This window comes from Rhinolophus ferrumequinum, chromosome 21 (genome assembly GCF_004115265.2).
Source record: "Rhinolophus ferrumequinum isolate MPI-CBG mRhiFer1 chromosome 21, mRhiFer1_v1.p, whole genome shotgun sequence".
Classification (NCBI taxonomy): domain Eukaryota; kingdom Metazoa; phylum Chordata; class Mammalia; order Chiroptera; family Rhinolophidae; genus Rhinolophus; species Rhinolophus ferrumequinum.
In genome coordinates this window covers 40,303,227-40,324,354 of record NC_046304.1, presented here as the reverse complement: position 1 = coordinate 40,324,354, position 21,128 = coordinate 40,303,227, and the positions used below count along the sequence as shown (strand labels likewise).

The following is a 21,128-nucleotide window of genomic DNA, read 5'->3' as shown; positions in this document are numbered from 1 at the left end:
AACAGGGAAGATCTCCAATGCTAAGCTCCACAGGAGAGGAACGAGGTGGCTCTGCCTCAGGAATCAGAGGGAGCCACAAGGAAAAAGTTCCTCACCCAATTAAGGTGTGATTATCTGGTCATTTTCAAGGGCTATGCCGTTACCAGGCACCCCCCAGGAGGTTCTAGCTGGCAGATGGACAATTCACGGGTAAACCTGGGATCTGGAGCTGTGGGCTGGCATGGCAGCTGGGGGAGGAGCCCAGGCTCAGAGGCTGGGGTGGGAATATTTAAGGATGAAAAGGATGGGTAAGGAGCTTGCTGTTGCCATGGAAACTGACTCTGGGTGGATAAGACATATCCAACTGGTAACCCGTGGGGAGAACGCCACCCACCACCAGGCTTCATTGTGGACCCTAAGCAGGCACCTCTGGAACACACCATTCCAGCTGTGCTCGTGAGCTCTCCACTTCAGTCTGCATCCTCCTAGGGACATCACAATCTGGCAAGGTGTGACCCAGTTCATGACAATGTCTGAGAGGTCTGGGGAGATGCCTCCAATCCAGAACAGCCTTTGTTCATGGCTCCTGCCACCCTGACTTAGCTGTGTCTGGCAGGAATATGGTACAGTGCCAGGCCATGGGAGTGTAGCTGTGCCAAGGGCCACAGACTATGGGAGTGTAGCTGGGCCAAGGGCGAGGACACACAGGCAAAGGGAAAATGCCCGTGGGCAGCATGGCAAAATGACAAGAACACTGGATTAGGTCACCTCCACTCTGATTCCAGATCTGTTATGACCAACTGGCTGAGTGACCCTTGGCAAGTCGTTGTACCTTGGTGGTCCCGAAGACCCTTTCCATCTCTGCTTTTCCTGTGCTCTGGGATTTGGAGCACAACAGTTTTGATCCCGTCAGGCCCACATCTCAGCCAGCTCACTGAACTCCCCTGCCATGGCACAGGGTGCCCCTCTTAGAGACGGGCTCAGGCTGCTGTGCAAGGTCTGAGACAGGTGAGATGCTGGGGCAGCCCCCATCCTGCCCCTCCGCTCAGGGGTGTCTGAGAACACAGAGGGATGTTCCTGAAGCTCAAGGCTGCCCTCTGCATGCTCCAGGAGATGCTTAATAAGCTTCCTGTTGCAATTACTCTTCCGTTTCCAATAGGTACTATTTTAATTGGGCCTTTCCCTGGGACACCTATGAAGGAAAAAGCAATTTGCGCTGTGGGATTTTGGCTCTGGCACTGGGCATATGCTCACAGATTCAATTTTCTCTCCCTCTCCTCCTCCTCTCATTTCCCGTCCTCTCCATCCCTCTCTTCCTGGCCCTTTCACTCCCCTATCTGTCTCCTGGTCCATCTGCCTCCTCTCCACCCTACATGGGGCAGCAGCGAGTGTGGGCTGTGGTCCAGTAGACAGGAAAGAGAACCCAAGAATCTTGCTGGAGGAGAGGGATAGGAAAGTGATTCAGGTACTGCTACCAGCTCCTGTGGACTCTTTGAGAGACACTGAAAACTGTTAGAAAGCCAGCAACTATGGAAAAGGACCTCAAGTTCCTACAGTAAGAAAGTGATTTCTTGCCTGTCTTCATTCCATGCCACCTCCAGGAGGCGCACTGATTCACTGTGGAATATGTTTCTGTCTCTTTGATACACACTGTCATACCAGTTTCAGTCAGTATTTATTAAGTGCCTATTGTGTGCAGAGGGGTGGGGAATGGAGTTGGGGAAAGTACAATGAGCCTGCTCTGACATGCTGTGTCTGTTCCCAAAGCCTGAGCTCCAGCCCCAGGAATCCCTCTGCCCCGCCCAGGACACACCCTTTTGCTCTACACTATTTCCTCTGTGGAGACCTTCCTCTCAAGCTGTACTTGATCAACTCTGACTCAGCTGAGATTCAGCTCAAAAGCCTCCACTAGTGTCTCAGGTGAGTAGGCGCTACATGGTACCTATGGTGATGAAGTTTGTGCATCGTATTGTTGTGAGCTAGATGTGTACATTATTCAAGGGGAGTGTAGCAGACTCTACTTTCCAAAGATGGCCAGGCTCAGGGGTTCATCCCATCCCATGTGGTCTTCTTAAAACCGTGACCAACACTTCTGCCGAGGGGTGGTGGAAGCTTGTGACTGCCACATCCCAAAGAGTATGGCAGAACTGATGCCATGTGACTTCTGAGGGTTGGTCATAAAAAGGAGGCAGCCCCACCTGGCTCTCTCCTTTGAGCCACGTACCCTGGGAACCCAGTCCCATGCTGTGAGGAAGCCCTGATACACGAAGCCGTGCAGGTGTTCCAGTGGACAGCCCACCCCCAGCCACGGAGCTCAGCCACATCAAGCACCAGACATGTGAGTGAACCTTCACGTAATTCTCCTCCCCAGCCTTGGAATCTTCCAGCTGAGGCCCCAGACATCATGGAGCAGAGATGGGCCGTCCCAGCCATTCCCTGTCCTAATTCCAGATCTTCAGAAAGCGTGAGGACCTCGTTGAATCAGGTTTGTATTCCCAACGCCCAACCCCATGCCTGGCACACAGTGGGTGCTCAATTAGTCCTGAATGAGTGAATGAATGAACTTTAACAGCCAACAATTCCAGCCTCTCCTACACCCCCTCTCCAGAGTTCCACGCTCTCAGGGAACCTAGGCAGCCCGAGCCTGCCCTCGATGGCTGAGGGCACTGAGCCCGAATCAACCAACCCAGCAGCCTGCCCCAGTGCCACGAGTTCTTACTGCCTGAGCTGCATGGCATTGGAGGGGGTGGTACTTGCAGCCTAGAGCATCCTCACTGATGCACATGCTTGATCACTTTGTCCTCACTGCAGTTCTGTGACGGTCATTATTAGCATCCCCGTTTCACACACGAGGACACTGAGGCTGAGAGACAAAGACGGGGAGCGAGGGCTAGTAAGTAATAAAGTGAGGATGGAATTCAAGTCATCTGATGCCAAGCTCAGTACAACTAAGACAAAAGCCTTCTGTCGAAAAGACAATGGTTCTAAAACGCACATATCAGAATTACCTTAGACACCTAAAATATTCTAATTCAGAGGTTTCGGGTAGGCCCCAGGAATCTCTCATTTAAAAAGCTTCCCAGCTGCTTCTGAGGCAGCCTGCCCAGCCCCTGGAAACTTAAAAAAAGGGGTCATTAGTTATCACAATGAATGTCAAATTGCTTTACAAAATATAATTTTCTAAATAAAATAAATCAACTTTATTCAACTGATGTGTTTCAAAAACAATGGGCGCAAGTCCAAATTTGCGAATCAAACGCATTACAATTCTTCAAGGCAAAGGACTTAGGAAACCCCAGCAATGAAGCGATCTATATAATTGACTGTCCTATCTACTTGGTCTTTGAGTTTGGCTTGTCTTAAGGTGGTCGCACCTCGAGTAAATTCCACAGAATGGAGATATCCCCAAGTTCCTTGACAACCCATCTGTCTTAAACCACAGCAGGCAAACCTTGTACCAAAAGCCCCGACAAGGTTGTAGAGGCTGTCTGTCTACTGGAGATTCTTGCACCAGCTCAACCTAAGAATTCACCCTGACGCCACCAGGGGGTGCTCTTTCCCTGGCCTGGGAACCTCCCCTACATTCTGGGGACTGGGAAGCACCCAGTTAAGCCAAGGTATGTTTTTCAAAGACACACTGTGGCAGCTGTTCCCTACCCAGGATGGTAAAGACCCACATACTGCCCCGAGTTTTACAAAGTAGGGAGAATGGCTCTGAAGGTGTAGCATGAAGGAAGGCCTTACTTCTGGTTCAAGTCCAGTGATTACCATAAAGGCAAGTGTGGAAATTCCCTGGTGTATTCTACAAATCGATGTCACATCAGCCAAAGGAGGGCAGGGTGGGGGGAGGTTCGGCCTCCTGGAGTTCAAGTCCAAATGGCTTAGCTGCTCCTTGTACACCTTCCTCTAAAGTGTACTGTCTGGCAGGACATTCAGGGCCCAGGGGATAGGACAGCCAGGTCTGTGTAGTGTAAACACCTGTTTCATGGACTGCTAGGAGCCCTGTGGTGGGTCCCTAAGATGACAGGGCTGCCGGGTGTGAGGGACATTTCAAACTGCCTCTCCAAAGTGAGATCTGGGGCTGAAGATGCCTCAACCCCTTTCTTCACCCTCCAAGCCACTATTTTCATTCTGGCGGGAACCTCAATCCTTTCATGAAGGGGTCAGAGATTTTCCCCTTCTTGGAAACCCACGGCCCTGTTAAGTCCAGAGGGGTGGGAGCAATGGCGATCCCAGCAAAAGTGTGAAATCAGTACCTAGGAAACTCATGTTAAAAATCCGTGACTATTAAGAAAAACATTCACCAAAAGGGCATCTATGCCACAGTCGTGTCTAAAAAGACCAATATTGCCAGAGAAACAGTTGGGAGGTGAGTAAGGGAGATGGAATGGAACACACACAGAAAAGAGAAGGAAAACAGAAGACAGTCCAAGTAACAGGAAACAAAGACAGGAAGTGGGGCAAGACCATCAAAGGTGTGGCTAATACTGACCGGCTTTCCAGGATTTCTGGGAAATTTTGAGTGCTATTTTGAGTCTTGCCATAAAGTTACTGAGCCTACAGCTGGTAGGGACTGAAATGGATGAAACAAATATGCTAACCATGTCTTCCTGGTAATTTCAGTTATTAATCACAACAGACAGACTGGCTTTACAATAAACGCCACACTACACCAGGGAGTGGTACAGCGTTAGTCCGGGGTTGGTCAGAGAAGGAAAAAGGTCCTGGTCTGGAAAACAGTGGTTTCAGGGTGGCATCTGCCCACACTGGCTGGGCTGAATGGGGGCTTCGCTGGCAGTCGCTAATACATTTCAACAAGGAAAGGAAGAGAGCCAAAGAATTAGAGACGCTAAAACTAGACATAAGACTGTACGTGATAAATCATGAACCTTGGCTCAGAGCTACTGTGTAAGGGGTAAAGGCCCAGCAAAGCCTGGGTACGGTGCCAGGGTGCAGTCTTGGAACCTCAAAAGCCAATCATTCTATTAACTACGCCCCAAAACACAGTGACTACGGTCTTCAGTCTCAACACTGAACATGCTCAGAACAATAACTGGCCTCACGTGAGGAAGGAGCAGCAGCCAACAACTGTGGTGGGAAATGGGACTCGTCAGCACGGCATCCATGCTTGTTCCTCTAGGTAGTTGCTTCCGGGGAGGGTGACAAGTATTAGCAGTGTCGTTTGGGGAGTGGGGGAGTCTGCTAGCAGGAAGAGTATGCGAATCACTCCACTATAAGGCGCACAAGAAAGGAGACCTCTTCCATGCTCTTCTCCGCTTCTGCCCCAGCCTGCCCACTAGGAGCCAGAAAGACCGAATGGTGACAAAGTGTGGGGAGTCCCGTCCATAAGGCTCCCCGTGAAAGCCTCCCCGGGGCGCACATGGGCTATGTGGACAAAACCACCAAAGCTCTTCTTTTCCTTTCCCTCCTTCATCATCCTTTATCCTTACATCACTTCCTCCCCAGGAAGAGTGAGAGTGAGAGAGAGAGATCAGGTACTTCTTTCATTTCCTAAGCACCATGAATCTTGGTAGCACTAGCTTCCCCTCCAAGATGTCGCAGAAAACAGAGCAGGTTGGAAACTCCCACGAGGTTACAGATCTCATTGACTTCGGAGTGGCCTTCACAGTTACAAGGGACACACATTTCAAAAGGGAGCCTCTGGGCAGCCCTCCCACTTTCACGCACACACACTCACACACGCTCATGCACTGGGACGCCATTCAGCTGCTGGGCTTGGCCGGCTCACGTCAGGTACTGCACCACGAGGAACATGACCACACAGGTGACGACCATCCCCCCGATCATGAAGTACTTGTCCTGGAAAACCCGCTTCTCAATGAGCCGCATCACCGTGTTGGACAAGCCCAGCATGTTGGCAATGTCCAGGATCTTCTTCTGAGTCCCCTGGGGCAGACAAGGAGAGAGAGGGAAACAAAGATCAACGCGTTGTGCAAAGGTGGGTCAATGTCAGTATGAGATGGGACTTGTCCAACACACAGTCTCTCGGTCACGCTGAAAACACATCACTCTCACACGGGCAAATGACTTCTGGTCAAGGTAGCAGATCAACGCAAGGGCAAAAGAAAAGTCTTTTCCACACATGTGCTGGAACAACTGGCTACAGAATAAATATCACACACACGTCTCACATATAGTATATGTATGTATGTGTGTAAAACAATGATCCTCAATTTATATGAAACACAAAAATTAATTTCAGATGGATTATAGAATTAAACATAAAAGCTGAAACTATAATAAAGCTTGTAGAAGAAAACAAAGTATCCAAAACTAGAAACAATCCAGGTGTATATCACCAGAGGATGAATATATACTTCCTGATACATTTAACAAAGGGATACTCCTCAGCAATAACAAGGACCTAATTACCAACATGTAATAATACAAATGAGCCTGGAAAACATTCCTGAGAGGAAGAAGCCACACACAAAATAGTCATATAAATACATTTACATGCAGTTCAATAACAGGCAAAACTAATTTATGGTGAAATAAATCAGAACTCTGGTTGCCCGGGGTGGTGGGGGGAGACTGACAGGGAAAGGGCACAAGTGATCTTTCAGGGGTGACGAAAATGATCTTGACACAGTGTGAGTTACAAAGGTGTGTATATTTGTCAAGATTCCATGACCTATACAGTAGGATCTGTACACCTCCCTGTATGTACATGACACCTCAATAAAAAATTTCAAATTATTTCATATTAAAAAAAAGCAACATCAAAAAGAATTTGCCCTGCTCCGTAGCTCCAAAATCCTTGCTATCAGATTTCTGCTCTACTTTGTAGAGAACAAGTCTTGGGGATTGTACTGAATACAATGTGTGGGTCACAGTCCATGTTTAGGACACGGTTGGAAGTGGCCCAAGACGGAACGACAGAAACACAACTGACCGACACCACACAACAACATAAAACCCCTTATATATATGTCAGCACCCCCCAACCAAAAACAAAAGGGTATTTCATTCCTAAACCACCCAGCCAGTACTTCTCTGCTTTCTAATTTTCATTTTTAAGCACATTCAATGTCTCATGAAATAAGTGACTGCTGGGCACACCACACATTACCAACCGTATTTGTACGGATGGCATCTAACTAATGCCCACACCCATTTGTTTAAATGAACATTAACGAGCAACTGAGAGGAAACTAGACAGGTGAGAATGACACGAGGCACCACGGACGGGAATTCCCACCTCCGTTCTGCCCAGACCGCTGCAAAAGTCTCACGGAGAGGGATTTCTCCAGTCAGGCTGATTACTGCCAGAGTAGACCAGAGACGTGTTTCTTCCACAAAAAGGGCGGTAAATGTTAGACGTTTGCTAAAGATTCTGCTTCGCTCTAAAAGCGCAGATCATTTCCTCACTGCCTGGAGTTCAAGTATCAAGCTACGAAAAATCACTTGAAAATTACTATAAATTTCAAATACAGTATTTGTTTTCAAGCACGAAATAAATTTCCCCAAATCAGCACCCAGCTCCTTCATGCTCTCTCCCACGTTCCTTTCAAGTGGTTCAACCAGAAAATTCCCTGACAGGTGCCGTGGGAGGCAGGCGGAAGCAATCAAGTGACAGAAGATAGGTGGTAGTGGGTGTGCAGAGGAAACCGGGTTGGAAACCTCACACCCCAGCCTCCAACGGCCTCACCAGGCTTCCCAGACGTCCCTTCTGGTGACCGTGCAGGGAGGGGCAGCAGTGGCGTGCCCCCCTCAGCGATAGCGGACTTCGGCAGGAAGCTAACATTTGCTTTCACAAGAAGCTCTAACCCTCCCTGGTCGACGTTGTGTGACATGGTCAGTCCTGCCCTAACGGGTGTTTCTGAGATGTGGGAAGGAGGCCAGTAGTTTTCTACAGAAAGGGCAGATGAATCAACACGTGCCAGTTTAGATCGCGCAGGCGGCTGTTCTGAAAGGGGGCGCCGCGAAGCTGTCAGAGACCACACTTCAGACCATCAGCACTGCAGCCATCAGCAGGGAGTCAGTGTCCCTTGGGGCTCGCCTGACCTCCCTGGTAAAGGCGGCAGAAATGTCCTCAACTCCGCAGAGCTGACACGCTCCATGTGGTGCAACAAACACTAAGATAAAGCTCACGCTTCCGAGTGACTGTGTCTCACAGCTCAGTGGCTGGGAGTGCTTCGTTCTCAGGGCCCCACGCCCTGATAACAAGCACAGCCCACACCCCGTTATCCATCAGGCTGATACAGGAAAAGGGCTGAGGCTGAGACATCACCACTGACATCCAGTCTGTGTAATGTTTCTGCAAACCACGCCCAGGGGTTGGGGCCTCAGCCTGTGGGGCGGGGCTTCTAGCAAAACCTGGGACTTAAGGGAGATATGGAGTCCTGGGGAGCAGCAGCACGTGCCCCAGAAGCTGTCTGCTGCTAATCAACCAGGGCAGCCCCAGGGCCCACCCCTGGGGATTCGGTTCCTGCAGCACAAAAGGTCGCGGTTCTAAGGCAGCCCCGGGGCCCTAAGGGAAAACACCCGAGAGTGAGGCACCAAAGTACGGCCACGTCTTCCTTCTCATCACAGTGGATTCTACAGCAGAAATGCATCGTCTCTTACTGATTCCTCAGACCAGCAGTCACTTTCATACAAGTTCAGTAAATGGGAAAAGGGCCTGGATACCAAAAGATGTCCCATCTCATGATTCGGCTCAAGCACGAGAAACACCGACTGGCAAAGGGAATTCGGTTACTTTTGCCTCAAAATTCTCAGCGCCCACAGGAAGGATCCCAACTCAGGGGCTCTGTCTCACCATCACAGTATCACAATTGGGGACTCGTAACCAAAAGGTAAATGCAGGTACCGAACTGTTGGATGAAGCCAAAACAAGAGGCCTTCTCCCTGTCCCCCGGGGGGGCCCCCACCTTCAAGGTCAGTCTCTGGGATCTCAGTCCCTCCAGAATACTGTGCCCGCCTCCAATGAGGTCATCCATGCCATGGAGAATGTTCTGGAGGGAGGAGTTAAACTGCAGGGATTCATCCATTGGTATGGTGGTGGCAGAGTCCTGTGAAAGAAACGTAGGCACTTGATTAACTGCTTGCTGGCAGCTCCTGCGGTCCCAGCACGTCTGACTGCTCTGCCTTTCGGCCAAGGCCAAGCCAGAACAGCTAGAGGGAACGGTGCAAAAACCAGAGGCGCCTAACAGGGAAGAAAAGGCACAGCGAAGGTCTGGGGCGGCCTGTGTCCACGCTCCTCAGACTGTTACTCTCCAAATGAGATCCACTGCACACGTCGTGCTAATTCCTGCCTCTGCATCATTACACTCACTTAGGGAAAACTCTGTTCCTTCAAGACCTCACTCGGCTCCTCTGAAAGCTTTGTCTGAAACTCACTAACCCAGCTTGTTCCAAATGTTCCCTTACTGGGCTTCCCCTTAATATGGTGTTCAGTATTCGCTTCTGTTCTTTAGCTATTTTACCCATAAGTTATCCTCCGATTAGACTGAGAATAAGGATAGAAGGAACTGTGCTTTCTGTTGAAGGCCTACTGGTGTTCAGATGGGACTAGTCTCCCAAGTAGGCAAGAAAAGTCTGTACAAAGGAGGGGAGACGAAAACTAATACTGACCAAGTACTTTGCACTTTGCACGCTCACTACCCTGAGCTCACTTGTTCCTCATCCTCACCTTACGAGGTGGTTACTACATTATCCCCATTTTTGAGAAGAAGAAACTGAAGCCCAGACAGGTGGAATAACATGCCCAAGACCTCGCAGAGCTGCGAAGTCCGGCAGGCATGGATCAGTACTGAGTGTAGGGCCAGCTCTCCTAACCATCCTGTGGGAGAAACACCACAACCAATCCTAGGCTGGCTCTAACTTTACACTGACGTAGATACACTCAACCAGACTGTCCACAGAAACAAGTCATGAGCAGCCGTAATACTGTTCTCTTTCCCACCTCCTGACGATTCACAAATTCTTTTGCCAACCAGGGCCATTTTTACCACTTTCCATCATCACAAAGTTAAACCACCTTTTTAAACATTTTTTTTAATTGGGAAATATTGGGGAACAGTGTGTTTTTCCAGGGCCCATCAGCTCCCAGTCTTTCTCCTTCAATCTAGCTGTGGAGGGCGCAGCTCAGCTCCAAGTTCAGTCACCTTTTTTGATCTTACTGCAGGGGGCACAGCCCACCATCCCATGTGGGAATCGAACCAGCCACCTTGTTGTTGAGAGCTCATGCTCTAACCAACTAAGCCATCTGGCCACCCCTCTGGCAGCTCAGCGGGTGCTCATTTTTTTCAATCTAATTGCGGAGGGTGCAGCTCACTAGCCCATGTGGGAATCGAACCAGCAACCCTGTTGTTCAGATCTCGTGCTCTTAACATCCGGCTGCCCCAAACGTCTTAATTCTAATAATTGCATTCATTCCTTACCAACCCCTATGTGCAGGTATCTTAATTTATAGATGAGAACACAGATGAACATTGAAAGATGAACATTGGAGGCTCAGAGAGGTTAAGTAAAATGCCCCAAGTTACACAGTGGTAAGTGGCCAGCTGAGACCTGAACTCAGGCCTTGACGACTCCCAGCCTGGGCATTTCAGCATCAGTGGGACCAGATGCACCAGATCAGCAAGTAAGTGAGAAAACTTCGGAGGGATGTTTGGTCAAGTGAGTTCTACTTTCTTCTAAATATACTTTACACACATACACTCAGGGAACCTTCTGGGTCTTGTCTCGGTCTCCTCCTTTTGGGCCCCCATTTTCCTGGACCACTGAGGCAAAGGGTAGTAGACAGAGTTCAGGCTTTGATACAGGGAGCCTGAGTTTGACTTTCCAACATGGTCCTTTGGGCCAAATCAATTAATTCCTCTGAGCCTCAGTTTCTTTATCTGTTAGATAGGACAATAACACCCACCAGGTTGAAGGAAGAATACACGAGAAGGGGAATGCAGGGCTTTGCACAGGATTCGAGTGTTAGCTATTGTCACAGTGATTGTCGTGGGACCTCCTGAGTAGTTTCTTGCTCCAGGTTTGCCACCTGGCCCACCTGCCTCTCTAGGCATATTGCCTTCAGATTCACCTGCCGAAAACACCACCTCATGCATATCTCCTGCTCAGGAAGCATCAGCCTTTCTACTGCTTTCTCAGCCTGGAACTCACCTTCCCTGGACTGGCCCACCTCGCACTCCCACACCTGCAGTCTCTGCTTGTTGCCCAGCTGTGGGCAACGATCCTAATGAGTCACGATCCTACTTGGGGTGTCCAAACACACTGCGTGTCCTCATACCTGTGGGCCTGTGCTGGCTCCTTGGAGGGGTCTGTCCCCTCTTCCAAGCTGGCTCAGACCCCAAGCTCCCCTCCTGCGGGCTTCCTGACCACCCATCCTGTCACAGCCTCTCTGTCCTCTTGTCTTGTCATTGTCTGGGCCTCAGCATTCACGTCCTGGGAATGGTGGTTTTCCTCGTGTGACCTGTCTCCAGGTTAGATCATAAGCTTCTTGAGGACGAAGCCCTGCTAGTGTCCTTCACTGAATCTGGTCAACTAATCGAGACCGGAAGGGCAGTGGGCTTACGGGGATGTTCTCCGGAGTCTCTATCCACGTGTCAGAGGAGGTGCCTTCCCCGGCCAGGTGTGCCCCTGGGCAGTGACACTTTGAGGATCTGGCTTACTGGAGGGCTCAATATACATCATGAAGTGACTCGAGCTGTGGCAGGCCACTGTGGAAGGGGCATTGTTTTGCCAGGTGGCAACTTTGTGGGACCTGGCAAAGAGTGCCAACCTAGAAACCCTCTATTCTACAGCCACATACGGCTTCCTTGAGCATGCAGGAGCGCCTGTGTCATCGCCTTTATCTCCACCATTCAGTGAGTCCTCATGGTTTCAGGTGTGGGGTGGGGAGCAGGGCTGTTGAGTAATTTCCTTCCATGTCCTTGATAACCAGTGAACTGAGAGCCAGTCAGCCCGCTCGATTCCCCACAGAGAAACTGAGGCCCAAAGAGGGGATGTGACCTGCCCAGACTTCAAAGCCTGGTTGGGGCTGGAGCTACATGTCCTGACTCCAGTCCAGTGCTCAGCTCAGCTCCCTAGCTCACACTGCCCCTTGGGTGACACACACACAGCAATGTCCTGCAGACAGGGATTCTGGAAGAGCGGAGAACAAAGTCTCCAAGAAGACATCTCTGAGCCCCTCTCCAAGGCCCTTCAAATCTGCCATGCCTTGGTGCATCCTATTTTTTCCTTCTTGAGATGAAGGTGCTGTCCCCACGGCCCAAGCCACCTGGCTCAGGCTGCTCAGTCCAACACGCTACCACTAGCCACACTAGCTATTCAGCACTTGAAGTGTAGCTTGTGGGAGTTGACTTGGGCTGTAAGTGTAAGTTACACAGCAGCTTTCAAAAACACAGCACAAAAAGCATATATACTATCTCAATACTTTTTTACATTGAGTCATGTTGAAATGATCGTGTTATTAAAATGAATTTCAACTGTTTCTTTTTCCTTTTTTAATTTGACTTCTAGAAATTTTTTTTTTAATTTATTGGGGTGACAATTGTTAGTAAAATTACATAGATTTCAGGTGTATGTATACAATTGTATAATACAATTCTGTATTATATCATCTATAAATCCTATGACTTCTAGAAATTTTAAATGAAATATTGGGCTCACATGTAGAGCTTGTGCTACATTTCTGTGGAACAGCGTTGGTCTAGATTCTACCCTTGGGCTCCCCTACGAGAATGCAGGTGCCTGAGGGCAGACAGCTGACCTGGATAGTACTTCTCCCACCACTCACCCCTGCCAGCCTGACACCCAGGGCTGGCACATGCTGACGCACTAAGTGGGTCCCCAGTGCCCCAGATAGGCTCCTCCGAGGTCCCCCAGATCCACAATCTCAGAGTGGGGTCTGAGAGCAATCAAGACAGACTTTCTGTCGGAGGACAACGGGTTTCCAGTGCCAGGACCAGGATGAGGCAAGCCAGTACCGCGAACACAAAATGTAAGGGGGCATCACTCCCTGGAGCTGCGGCTGACCCTAGGAACTTCAACTTTTTCCTGTCTTTCCGCCTGCCTGCTCACCTCAAAGTGGCTGCCACATATCTGAGCACTGCAGGCCAAGATTCTAAATAACTGAAGCATAAGAGGAACCGTTTCTTCTTGTCACCCTTTTTAAGAGAGAGGAGACTTCGCCCACAATCCACAGCAGGACTTGCCTTCGACTCTCACTGGCTAGCATTGCGTCACCTGCCCACGCTCAAATTAATCTCGGAAAGGGGAAAAGGGATGATCACACCCTTCACTGCAGGGAGAGGTCCCTTCCCTACGGGGATGGGAGGCTCATAATAACTAGGGTTCTTTTACCTGTAAGAAGGGGGAGCTGGATGCCCAGGGTCTGTTGGCAACCAGATCCCAGAGTTTTGTGTTTCCTCCCCCACCCCAGGGGCAACTTTGGAAACCCATCCCTGACTTTCTCAACCCCCTGCTCTGTCTGTTTGTTTTTCCCTCTACACTGACTGCTTGGCCACAAACTGCTCCTTGTTTGTTGTTGAAACTTGGCGAAGTGAAAATTTCCTGCCATAGTTCTCTCTCTCCATCTCGGTCTTACACACACACACACACACACACACACACACACACACACACACACTATCTAGGTGTCCAGGGAACTACTCTGAGCCCTACACCTGTATGAGGAAACCGTCTGTTCCAGGGCATTGCCTCCCCAGCAAAGACACCCATTCGTTTCCCCCATTAGATTCAGACAGGGTTTGTACAAGTAGGCACACCTAGAAGCCTCTATTTCTGCAAATACTTCACAGCCAAAGACTGGGCTTGATCTAAAGCAAAGCGAAAAGTTTGATTGTTGTCTTATTTGATTCACCTAACCTCATGTGCTCCATGTGGCCCGACCACAGGGAAGATGCTTCCGAGGCCCGTGAGGGCCAGACCCTGGACTGACTTGGTCCCCACTCTGTCCTAGAGCACAGAGCTTGGCCTGTACGTGGTGTTCAATAATGAATGAATTAGTGATGTCTCCAGCCCGGAGCACTTTTCGAGGGTGAAATGAAAACAAACAAACAAACAAACAAACAAAAATCTGCTGCAAAAGAGCTGGTAGGGATTAGCTAGAATTATAGTCTCCCTGCCCTGCTGTGTCCTGTGATGCTGAACACACAGGAAGGAGTCGATAGACAAAAGCAGATGTCACACTCTCTCATAAATGCTTCTCCTTCTCCCTCACCGTCTTCATCCTGTAAGGATGACTACAATACAGGGGACTTGAGAAGTGGAAAAGGATGGGAGGAGGTTGTGAAGGAAGCCTCTCTAACAGTAATGATGCCTACGCACTGCAGGCCCTGTGCTGTGTGTGTAACATACGGATTATTGTGCCCATTTTACAGATGAGGACCGAGTCTCGAGAAGGTTGAGGGACTTGCTCAAGGTCCCTGAACTAGTAGAGGGTAGAGTTGGGGCTATACTTTCAAAGTCGTACTGAAAAGCCGTGCTCTTAACTATTCCATTAGACCATCTTTCTGCCTCTGATGTGGGTCACTGTGAGAATTGAATGAGATAACAGTCAACTGACATAAAAGTTTCCTGGTGTTTTCTAAATAACAGCTCGTTTGAGGTAGAATTCACACGCAATAAAGTTCACCCTTCAAAAGTGTACAATCAGTGGTTTTTAGTACATTCACAGAGATGTGCAGTGGTCCCCACTGTCTAATTTCAGAGCATTTTCATCGCCTCTCCCAAAACACACACAGTCATTAGCAGTCACTCCCCTCCCTGCCTCCCCCCAGTCCCAGGCAACTACTACTCTCTTTCTGACTCTGGACTTTTCTATTCTGGATATTTCCTATAAATAAAATCATACAATACGTGTATTTTGTGACTGGCTTCTTTCACTCAACATAATGATTTCGAGGCTGATCCATGCGGTAGCACGTGTGAGTACTACATTTCTTTTGATGGTCTAATAATATTCCACAGTGGAAATTCATGGATAAGTGTTCGCCCTTGGGTAGGTGGGATGAAGAGCGTGATTTATGGAGGCCCTGACCCCAGTGACCTGTCTCTGATATTGCTCTGCTCTGTCTCTGGGACGTTAATGCTGCCTCCTCCAGGAAGTCCTTCGATCCTACTCCCCAAAGTACTTTCTGGAAAAAGAGTAGCACATTAGGAGGCCAGGCATTGCTTTCCTTGCTGAACAGGCCTGACTCAGAGACAGTAACTGGGTGTGTAAGACCCACCCACATGACACACAGAACCACTGTTTTTCTCTTTGGAAAGTTCACAGTGAAAAATAAAGAACAAAGAAAAGTAAGGAAAAAAAAACAAAACAAATTTAAAAAAAAGAAAGTTCACAGTGAGAATCTAGGACCCAGGAGGTAAGAAGTCCTTTGGTTCAGGCAGTGGAAGAAGTGACCTAAGAGTCTCCGTGACATTTCATTCCCACACAGTCAATGAAGGAAAACATACCAGAGCCCATACGAGGAAAACCCTTCATTAATGCCAGCGTGACCTTGCGACAACGTTCCTCAATCCAGTACGAGTTTACGGACGGACTAGACATCGGTGACTCTGTGGCTCCACTTCCTGGCTCAGGTGACCCTAGAGTTCTAGTTCATGGCAGCCTCCGATGGGCTCTTCTGAGGCTCTTGGTACCTGTGTCCTATGGGTCTAGGTGGTTCCCGGTGTCAACGGCACCAGGTGAAGGTGTCCCTGGGTTTCTACGTGAAGGTGGCCTGGCTAGTGGTGACCTGTGATTCTACGCATCAGGGGCCCTTTGATGCCTCTTGGAGGCAGTGGCTCTAGACTTCGGGAGCACTGGGCAACCTGGGTGCTGGTGACCCTGGGTGCTGGTGACCCGGTGACATTAGTGATGGAGGCCCCATGCTTCTAGGTGCTGACAGTCTCTGGCACGCAGTGACCAACAAATCTGTGGGTGTTGGCTGGAGCTGGTCAGAGAAGAAGGGAAGAGGAGCTAAGCCCAAATTGCCCCCACGCTCCTGAAGTGCAGCTCCTGAGCCTGCGGGGTTAAGCCCTGAGCTGCTGTGACCTCTGAGCTGAACTCTCTGGAAGCACTTGGTAGGGACAGGCACCGTGCACAAGTTAGCAACTATAAGTCACTGGTGTGGGCAGGGCTGGGGGACCCATCAGGCAGCCTCCGCACTAACCAGTGGCTGAATCCATTGGGCTCCCTGCCCTGGAAGCAGAGCCATGCCTGGGGACAGATCACCCTGAGTTCTGTCACCCTGACCACTGACAGCCTAAGGCCACGTCCCAGTGGGCACTGCTGAGGTACAGAAAGGGGTCGCTGCTGAGGAAGGTGGGACCCAGCAGGTCTGGGCAGGTCTGCTCTGCCGAGGCCGGGCCCTCTCCTGGGTGGCTGGGGCACCCACCATGGGCAGGAGAGCACGTCCTGAGCACTGGCCCCCGCCCAGAGGTCCGGCTAATGACCCCACAATGCATTCCAGCCTGCATTGGCAGGAATGGCGGAGGGCAGGCCCATTAGCCTGAATTCTCCCAATGCTCACACATCAGAGTGCAGGGGGAGAAGTGAAAAGTTGAAAAAGAGCTAATTATTGCTTTTATCAGAGCGGGTGGGTTGATGGGTCCTGCCGGAGGGCAGCCAGGGCTGCATTAAAGATTAAACGCCAGGTGGGAGGGAGCAGGGCTCCTCATTCCACAGGAGGGAGGCCAGCAGGCCACTCTCTGGAAACCTGGTGGCAGGCGGCAGCCTTAGATCTGTCAGCCGAGCCCTGTGTCCCAGTGCCCACCAAGGCTGCATTCCACCAGGAGACCCCCACGGCGCCCAGCACTTCCGCCTGCCACTGTGGGGAGGGCAGCGAAGGTCCATTCTGCTCCCTCAAGGGATGAGGGGTCGGGGCTGGCCTAATTATCCAATTGGTAGGTTTCCTGGCACCTGTCTTAGGGGACTTAAATGATTCCTGCACACCACCCAACGACCTTATGTGGAACCTCCAATGGAATTATAGGAGGCCTGGCGAGGACTCAAGGTCAGGGATCTGACCCTCCTTGTTATTACAGAGCAGGAGCCTGAGGCCCAGGGAAGGAAAGGGACTCAGTCAATCACACTGCTGTGTGGTTAGTCCCATGAGGTTGTAAGTCCCTTGAGGGAGGGGGCTGCGTCTTCAATTCTCGGCTTTATTCCTACAGTATTGAGGTTAAAGAAACTGGGTGAAGAGCTTAGAGCAGGGGTGTCCAAACGGCAGCCTGCGGACCAACTGCGGCCCGCGATCCATTTTCAATTGGCCCGCAGCAAATTCCAAAAATGTATTTCGTTTACTTAAATAAACCAGGTGAGGCAATGCGTACTTCACCTCGAGTGAGTGGCCCGGCTGTTTGTGTATTTTACCGCATATGGCTCTTGGTGAAAAACGTTGAAAAAAGTTTGGACACCCCTGGCTTAGAGTAATCAAGGCCCGGGTGACCCCATAATTGCAATCCAACAGGATTTTGGATACACTGGGTGCTCGATGAGTGTTTATTTGTTGTATGATGACGACAGGTAGCACCAAGAGGGCGTGGTGATCATTTGGAGCATCTCCAAATCTTGGAGCTAATTCGCGGGCCGTAAATACTAGATGTAGGTGACCATCATGGTCTTGAGTTACCCGGACAAACCAAGGCGTGGGGGGACTGGGATGCTGAGTGCCCCAGGCAGACTGAATGTAGGCAGGTGGTGACAAGGCGGCCAGCTGTGCCAATCCAGCTGTGCCAATCCAGCTGTGCTAGTGTTCCTTGTGTTTGTCTTGACAAAGATGTCCATCAAGACATCTCCACCCCCACAGAGACCTGGGAAACATCATGTCCACTCTCTGGCCCCACTAGCGACCTACAGTCCTACTGGCCCGCTCGGCTCTTCTGAGGATCTGCCCTTGCCCAGGAGAACGGAAGGCTGTTGGGCCGGGTGGAATGGGAGACATTTCATGGCATTTCTCTCCCTAGTGTTCTCTACACACAAACTGACATCCTCCTAACTGCACAGACAGATGGACAGGGGAAGGTTTGAGGGGCCCAGGTGAGATTGCCCATCTTGGGTACCCACCAGAAGCCTCTCAGCTCTTGGTGCAGCCCAGCCCATCTGGGAACACTCCAGAGGGTGGGAGAAGTGACAATCCTCGTCCATTAGAGAAATCAGAGTCCAGTGTCCCACTCTGCTCATCTGGGCCCGGAAGACCTTCTTTGAGTTCTTGCTCAGTAATCATTCCCCTGTGACCTTGGCAAGGGTGTTCCCTCTTTGAGCCTCAGTTTCCACATCTGCAAAAGAGGATGATAAATCATGCCCTGCCTACACTGTGGGCTACTGCAAGGCTCAGTGAAAGAATAATCGCCACAGAAGACACTTTGTATACAGGGAGGCCCTATATGAAAATTACATGTGATTATGAACACCACGTTATTACCTAGTCACAGAGCAGGGAGGACCCAGACACGGAATGTCCGAGTCTTACACCCAGATCTGTGTAGAGAGAGACAGCCAGAGAGAGCCCCTGAAAGTATAGTTTTAGAACCAGAGCAGAACTTAGAACTCGTCTATTTCAATCTCCTCATTTTACAGTGAGGAAACCACCAAAGTCAGGAAGAATACTTCTTTACCCTAATGCTTTCCTGGATTCAGCCACAGTCACTCCTTAGCCAAAGCTGACTAGAATGAGAAAACATGTTTCTAAACCATGAACATGACATTAACATATCAAGTTTATGAAATCATAAGGTTGATATCTGTTTATGAAAAGGGAGTATGGTTCTGTCAAGGCTGAGAACTCCAGCATCACTTACTCAGACTTAAGGGATAGCTTCTCCCAAATCCCCATCTTCAGGCCAACTCGCTGTGCAATTTATCCAGTGGCGACTAGAGGGCAGGAGTGGCCCACGCACAGGAAGTGGGGTTGCAGGACACAACACAGAATTCCTTCCTCTGTGCTCACTAGCGGGGAGGTGGGAGTCAATATGTCCCTTTTGCGCAGTAGTATAGTAGAGCTGGGATTTGGGCTGGGCCCGCTGTAGCTCCCGATTCCACCTTCTTGGTTCCTAACACCAACAGAGCTCCCTGTGCTACCACATCTCTTCAAAGGGTGTCCTGTGTGCAATGAGGCAGCAGCCATCTCCAGTCTGTCATCTGCAGGGCTGATGTGAAGTAGCTGGACATGGCACCAAAGAGTTGTGATTCTCAGGGTGCCTTTGGAAGACCTCCCAGATTGGGGGTACTCTGTATTGACCTTTCACCTTGCCTTAAACCCCACAATTTTAGAGCAAGGCAAGGTTCCATCATCAAACATTACAACATCATACACTTCGGCAAACAGGCTAAAGAATGAAGCCCTGGAAAGATCATTTTTATAAGGAAGAGAAGGTTTAATTGGGAGTGGGGGTGATGGTGGAGCACCCATGGACGCTACAATGGAGGCTTCTCAATAAAAATGATTGCTGATAATATTCAGCCCTCCCAGTGCGTGAGGCACGAGGGTAAACAGTGCATGTAGTAACCAGGCAGAGATCAGCAGGGGACTCACGGCTGAGACCCGGGTGCTGGGCTGTAGCTGTTTCCATCCCTGTTGCCCTAGGTCCTGGAGCTTGGGCAGGATGGGGTCCTATGGGTCCAACTGTGGGGAGGGAGGAGCTGCGGAGGCTGGCCACGGGGCCTGGCTGTGGGGAGTCCCTGCTCCTCCAGCCGCATGGGCATTTTCGGTAAACAAGGCATTAGCCCGGGAGAAGCGACAAGATAGCAGATGTGCTTGTTGTGCAGGACAGGTACAGACTCAAGGCCAACAACGGCTGGATGCTATAAAAAGCATCCTGGAGATGATGTGTCCTGGACCAGGCTGCCTTTGCCCAGAAGGCCGTGAAGTGTCTGAGGACAACCGCCTGTTTTTCTTTACTTCACAAAAAAGTATTGTGGGGACAGAGCCCCAAAAAGCAGTTTCCAGGCTCTCGGCCTCACATAGAAAGGTGTTGGCTCAGGTAGTAAATGGCCATCGACTGTGATCAAATGGCCATCAGCTGTGGCTAGTTGGCCGTCAGCTGTAACCAGTGAGCCATTGGGCATGAATATAACTGCCGTGGCTAGGCTAGCAGAAAAAGGGGGAGCTAGCAAGAAGATGGTGGCTGAATCTGCAAGCAGCACAGTGAGGGTTGAGAATTGTGTTGCTCCTGGTTCCTGTGTCTCCAACCCAGCCGCCAGCGAGAGTATAGTGGTATGACTCCCCTACCTATGGCTCCGTGGGTGTTCCTTTTTGGCCTCACCATGTCCTGCGTTCTTATGTGGGGAGTGGAACCAGAGACCCCGCCTGACACCCCGCACGACAAGTATTTAGAATTTTTTTTACTATAGAATAATACGCAGGTAGACATGTACAGAAATCGTAAATGTACAGCTCAATGATTTTCAGAGAAAATGAACACATCCAGGTGGCCAGCACCCAGATCAAGAAATAGGACATTACCACAAGCCCAGAAGGCCCCGAGTGTCCCCTTCTAGCTCCTACCCACACCCCCTCCACCCAACTTCATGCTTCCCTGTGGGGACAAAGTCAGGAGTACAGTTTCCAGGCTCTCGGCCTCACATAGGAAGGTGCTGGCTCAGGAAGTAGGTGGCCATCAGCTGTGACTAGTTGGCCATTGGCTCTTACCAGTTAGCCATTAGCCACTGATATAACTGCCGTGGCTGAGCTAGCAAGGTGTGGAGGAGTGTGGATTGCAGATTGCAGAGAGGTGGATTGCAGTTAGCAAGGGAGGTTGGTTGGCAGAGACAGGTACACGGCGTGTTGCGTATCGTGTGGCTGCTGCTTCCTGTATCTCCAACCCAGCCGCCAGCGAGACTGTAGGGGTATGACTCCCCTATCTATGGCTCTGTGGGTGTTCCTTTTTGGCCTCACCATGTCCTGTGTTCTTATGTGGGGAGCAGGAGCTGAGACCCCAGAAGCCGCCCCGCATGACATTCCCTCTCCCTTCCACAAGCATTTAAAAATATCTTTCCAGAAATAGGACATTACCATAGGACATTCCAGGGGATTCCATAGTCAATGGAGAATCACTGCTTTTCAAACAATGGTTATCAAACTTGGCTGCATGTCAGAATCAGCTGGGGAACCTCTGCCTTCTGAGGTAGAAGAGGGAAGGGAGACGGCTAAGAGGCCGTGTGGTGC

At 50.2% G+C, this 21,128-nt stretch overlaps 2 protein-coding genes across 3 annotated transcripts in view; one reads left to right on the top strand and one right to left on the bottom strand.

Annotated features, from left to right (window-relative positions):
• GOSR2 (golgi SNAP receptor complex member 2) overlaps positions 1-21,128 on the top strand; it is a 149,807-nt gene that overhangs the window by 97,893 nt on the left and 30,786 nt on the right. The window lies entirely within an intron of this gene.
• Positions 5,563-15,529, bottom strand: LOC117012796 (Golgi SNAP receptor complex member 2). Its single transcript, XM_033089234.1, has 3 exons — positions 15,436-15,529; positions 8,874-9,202; positions 5,563-5,886 (listed from the first exon to the last, which is right to left on the bottom strand). The coding sequence occupies exons 1-3, from the start codon at positions 15,527-15,529 to the stop codon at positions 5,725-5,727; spliced, it is 585 nt and encodes a 194-aa protein (XP_032945125.1). The 3' UTR covers positions 5,563-5,724.